Source organism: Alosa pseudoharengus, unplaced genomic scaffold (assembly GCF_046254945.1).
Source record: "Alosa pseudoharengus isolate Yale_2024_CS ecotype anadromous, Long Island Sound unplaced genomic scaffold, YU_APseudo_1.1 YU_APseudo_1.1_scf_1, whole genome shotgun sequence".
In the NCBI taxonomy this organism is placed as follows: domain Eukaryota; kingdom Metazoa; phylum Chordata; class Actinopteri; order Clupeiformes; family Clupeidae; genus Alosa; species Alosa pseudoharengus.
The window spans coordinates 2,556,542-2,561,331 of record NW_027468564.1 but is presented as its reverse complement, the minus strand read 5'-3'; the positions used below and the strand labels follow the sequence as shown (position 1 = coordinate 2,561,331).

Sequence of the window (4,790 nt, the reverse complement as noted above, 5' to 3'; positions counted from 1 at the left end):
TTGAGAAAAACATTGCATTTTAGGAAATAGCCGTGTTTTTTTGTATTATTATTCTTTAACACTGACATGGCCCTCCAATCAGATGACATTGTCCAAAGTGGCCCCCATCTCATTTGAGTTTGAGACTCCAACAGTGCGTCGTCCCTAACAACGACCCTCTTAGTTGCTGTAAAATCAGTGTAACCAATCATGAAATCAGGATGCGCTTCCTTCAGCCAGATCTGTATAATGCTGGAAGAAGTCAAACACGCCTACTGATTTGACGCTATCGAAACACAGTTAGGCAATGCGCTTTCTTCAGAAACAACCCTTGTTATGGCCTTTCTGTAAACTTTCAGAGTTAATAGTCCTACCGTATGTCTGTAGGGACCCTATCTATGCTACCACCGAAGTGTAAAGCTATTTGAGTCAGTTAAATAAATCATACGTGATAAAACTTAACCAACTTACAAACATCTATTGTCATTCTAAGTGCATGTTGTTACTCTTCCAGGTGTATCTGAACACCCACATGTAACACGACAGAGGATCCATGGACTGAATGATGAACTCAACCTGCAACTCAAAGGAAGGCTGCACCACTGCACCGTCTGCAGGAAGAGTTTCACGACCCTCACTAAACTTGAGAATCACCAGCAAACACACTCAGTTAGGGTGAACGAAAAGGAGAAAAAGGAGAAGTCTCGGAAAATGCCACTTAAATATTCTCATTGTGGAAAAGCATTCACAACACCCTCACTAGTCAACCACTGCATGCTTACACAGACAGGAGAGAAGCCTCATAAATGTTCCCAGTGTGGAAGAGGTTTTTCACACAGGTCAAGTCTTTCACGCCACATGCTAATACACAAAGGAGAGGAGCCTAATAAAGGAATGAAGCCACCTAGTGGAGAGAAATCTCATGAATGTACCCAGTGTGGAAAAGGTTTTAGATTGGCTGGAAACCTTAAAGTTCACATGCTAGTACACACTGGAGAGAGGCATCATAATTGTTCCCAGTGTGGAAAATCATTTAGAACATCCCAAGATCTTCAACGTCACAAGTTTACACATACTGGAGAAAAGCCTCATGAATGTGTCCAGTGTGGAAAATGGTTTTCATACAGTTCAACTCTTAAAACCCACATGTTCATACACACTGGAGAGAAGCCTCATAAATGTACCCAGTGTGGAAAAGCTTTTTCACAAATTTCAAATCTTAAAATACACATGCTAATACACACTGGAGAGAAGCCTCATAAATGTCTCCATTGTGGAAAAGGTTTTAGAAAACGTTCAAATCTTAAAAGCCATGTGCTAAGACACACTGGAGAGAAGCCTCATACATGTAACCAGTGTGGAAAAGTATTTACACAAATGGAAACCCTTAAAACCCATATGGTAACACACACTGAAGAGAAGCCTCATAAATGTGTTCAGTGTGGAAAAGCATTTCCTCACCCTTCAAAGCTTAAAACCCATATGTTAACGCACACTGGAGAGAAGCCTCATAAATGTGCTCAGTGTGGAAAAGCTTTTCCGCACTCTACAAATCTTAAAATCCATATGCTAATACACACTGGAGAGAAGCCTCATAAATGTGTTCAGTGTGGAAAAGCATTTCCTCACCCTTCAAAACTTAAAACCCATATGCTAACTCACACTGGAGAGAAGCCTCATGAATGTGTCCAGTGTGGAAAAGCATTTCCGCACCCTTCAAAGCTGGAAACCCATATGCTTATACACACAGGAGAGAAGCCTCATAAATGTGTCCAGTGTGGGAAAACGTTTCCAACAATGTCTAGTCTTAAACGCCATATGCTAATACACACTGGAGAGAAGCCTCATAAGTGTAACCAGTGTGGGAAAGTATTTACACACCTCCAAACTCTCCAAAATCATTTTCTAATACATACGGGAGAGAAGCCTCATAAATGTGTTTATTGCGGAAAAGTATTCAGAACATCCCCAAACCTTAGATGTCACATACGTACACATATTGACAAGTCTTCATAAATGTGTCCAGTGTGGAAAAGATTTTTTAGCAATATCTAGTCTCAAATGCCATATTCTAGTACACACTTGAAGAGATGATTGTGGAGATGGTGAATATGTTCAAAGTCAAAATGGTGAAGTAAAAATGGCTTTGAATTGAAAAATACTGGAATGAATCAATTGATTTAATTATTTTAAATGGGATTTGGTTAAAACAACATTTATATGGTGAGAAAATGACCATTCTGAATAAATTATAATCTATAGATGATGTACAATGAGTTTCATGTCAATCAGTGGCCTCTGGCTAGTTTATTTTACTTTTAAAATTATTAGAAAAGTTGACCATTTTGAAGCAGAATTCGAATTTTCTTTTTTCTCTTTTTTTCTCTATCTATTTGTCTTTGTCATGAACATTAAGACTCTGCACATAGGCCTATGCCTATTGATACAATATTTGTTTGATACAGCTTTTTCCTTTTTTTCTTTATTACTGACACATAGGCCTGTCAGTCATGATGATTGGCACCCTTGGGTGCCCTGCTTAGGCGGGTGCTGAATGAATGGTCATGTGATATGGGCCACACTCTTTTTGTTACCCACATGCCTGACGAAGACCCAGGGTGATCGAAACATTCCTATGTTTTAAAAGTAATAAAGTTTATATTTTTGCAGCAATTGCAGTGTACAGACCACACTTCTTCCACATTTTAAAGCAGAAGACCAATGAGACAAAATGTAACGTAACGCAATGGACCCACAATCCAGTTTGGCAATGGATGACGTAAGCCCATGTAAAGTGAACGGGATGCGTCTCCAGCACTGCAACGCACGCATCTGTGCGTATGAGCTGTAACAGTTCTAAAACTGATAGTTCCATTCCTTGATTGTGATTGGCTGAATCACGTTCAATGCCGTTGTATAATGCAGCACAAACATACACCTTGACTGCATTTTGTTTTATGTTACTGCTCTACCATAACTTGATACAGAAGTTAAAGTAGCTGCGTCTCAATGAATTCTTGGAAATCATTCAGATAGAGGAAATATATTACTTGGCGGACAAATGATTATCTATGAATAAATATATGAATTTCTCGTTGCTGTGCCTTTACTTTATAAAACTTTGCCAGGTATTTACAGTAACAGTTTTAGAAAAGCAATAAGCCACCTGAGTCTGTAGGTTACATTCATTTTACAAGAGCTAAGGGAGGTTTTAGGCCAGGGGTCCTAAACTCCGGCCCGCGGGCCAGAATATCAAAATAGTAATGTAATTCGGCCCTTGAGGGTATTTTTAATTGCGTCAAACAACGATTCTGATTAAAACAGACGATAGATCCAAGTATGGTGACAAATCTCATTTGTACTCTCCTCCACTATTTACTAGACATCCAGAGCTTGATTCAAACCCAAAATCACTGCACAAAGTTTTCAGGAAATACTATTACACGCGAGAAACACGAAGACGTGCATTTGTTCGTAATGACGCGGAAGCGATTCAGGCCATAGTTTTGCACAAACTGAAGCAGAAATAGGCCTACACCAAATGTTGAAAAACGTTCATGTGTGATGAAGTCTTGGGTAGGCTATGTTATTCACCTATTCTGATTCTGAAGGAGCTATTATCTGCCTTTTGGAGATTGTGATTGATCGTCTATTGACAGTGGTCACGATGTGTCTGTGAATGGAGGTGCGTCTTTGCGTGTATACGACGGTGTCCACTAAGCATACCATGCTTATTTCGACCCTCTGCCCAAAATAGCTTGGAGGCTGCAGTGGTAACCGTGATGATAGTGTCCGTAATGGATGTGGTACAGCTGAAAGCAGACAGCAGAGGTAGTACCAAGTAGTCCAGGGCAACCAATCTGACCACAACAGAGCCCTTACAGAATTTGTCAGATGGTGCGATGACAGTTTCCTTGACCTAAATGTGTCTAAAACTAAATAATTAATCATAGACTTTAGGAAGCACAGTGAGGAACCAAAACCGAGTATAATACACAATGAAAATGTTCAAATAGTCCAAACATATAAGTACTTATAGGCACAGTGTTTGACCCGCAACTGAAATTCAGTGAGAACACTGACAGCATTATTAAGAGAGCAAACCAAAGAATATACTTACTGAGGAAGCTTAACTCTTTTGGTGTCTGTAGACAGATTATATGTACATTTTATCAAGCCTTCATTGAGAGTCTATTGACATTTTCTTTTATATGTTGGTTTAATGGACTGTCTGTGAAGGACAAAAAGAGCTTGAGCGACATTGTCAAAGTATGCTCAAAAATCACTGGTACCCAGTTAGAAGATCTCTGTTCTCTCTGGAAAACACGGGTGGTTCAGAAAGCAGAAAGAATATCTTGCCAACCAAATCATGTACTCAGTAATGAATTGGTTATCATGCAGTCAGGTCGGCGGTACCATGTGCCAATACGTAAAACTAACCGCTATGCCAACTCATTCATTCCCTCTGCTATTAGATTGTTAAATGAACATCATATTAGACTGTTAAAAGAATGCACATAACTACAATACTGGTTCTTGGACTCTGCTGCTCTGTTCCGCCACTGGTAGGCGAAGTGTGTGTGTGTGTGTGTGTGCGGCTGTGTGTGGCTGTAGATAGGTAATATATGACTGCTGCAGTATTTACTTATTTATTTGTCTATTTATCTTTCTTAACATTGCATACATTTATTTAGTGTATGCTAATGCGCTCTTTAAACTTTTAACCCCTTCACAAAGCCTTTTATCTTACCACTAGGAGTACTCCTAAATCGCACTAAAAGATTTTAGCTAGGAGTTTTCTCTTAAAAGTT

General features: G+C 39.4%; 1 protein-coding gene across 1 annotated transcript; it reads left to right on the top strand.

The window, feature by feature from the left end:
- Positions 1–335: 335 nt before the first annotated feature.
- On the top strand, positions 336–2,275 carry LOC143120720 (uncharacterized). The gene has a single exon (XM_076281393.1). It carries the CDS (start codon positions 691–693, stop codon positions 1,993–1,995), a length of 1,305 nt encoding a protein of 434 aa, XP_076137508.1. The 5' UTR covers positions 336–690; the 3' UTR covers positions 1,996–2,275.
- The last annotated feature ends 2,515 nt before the right edge of the window (positions 2,276–4,790 follow it).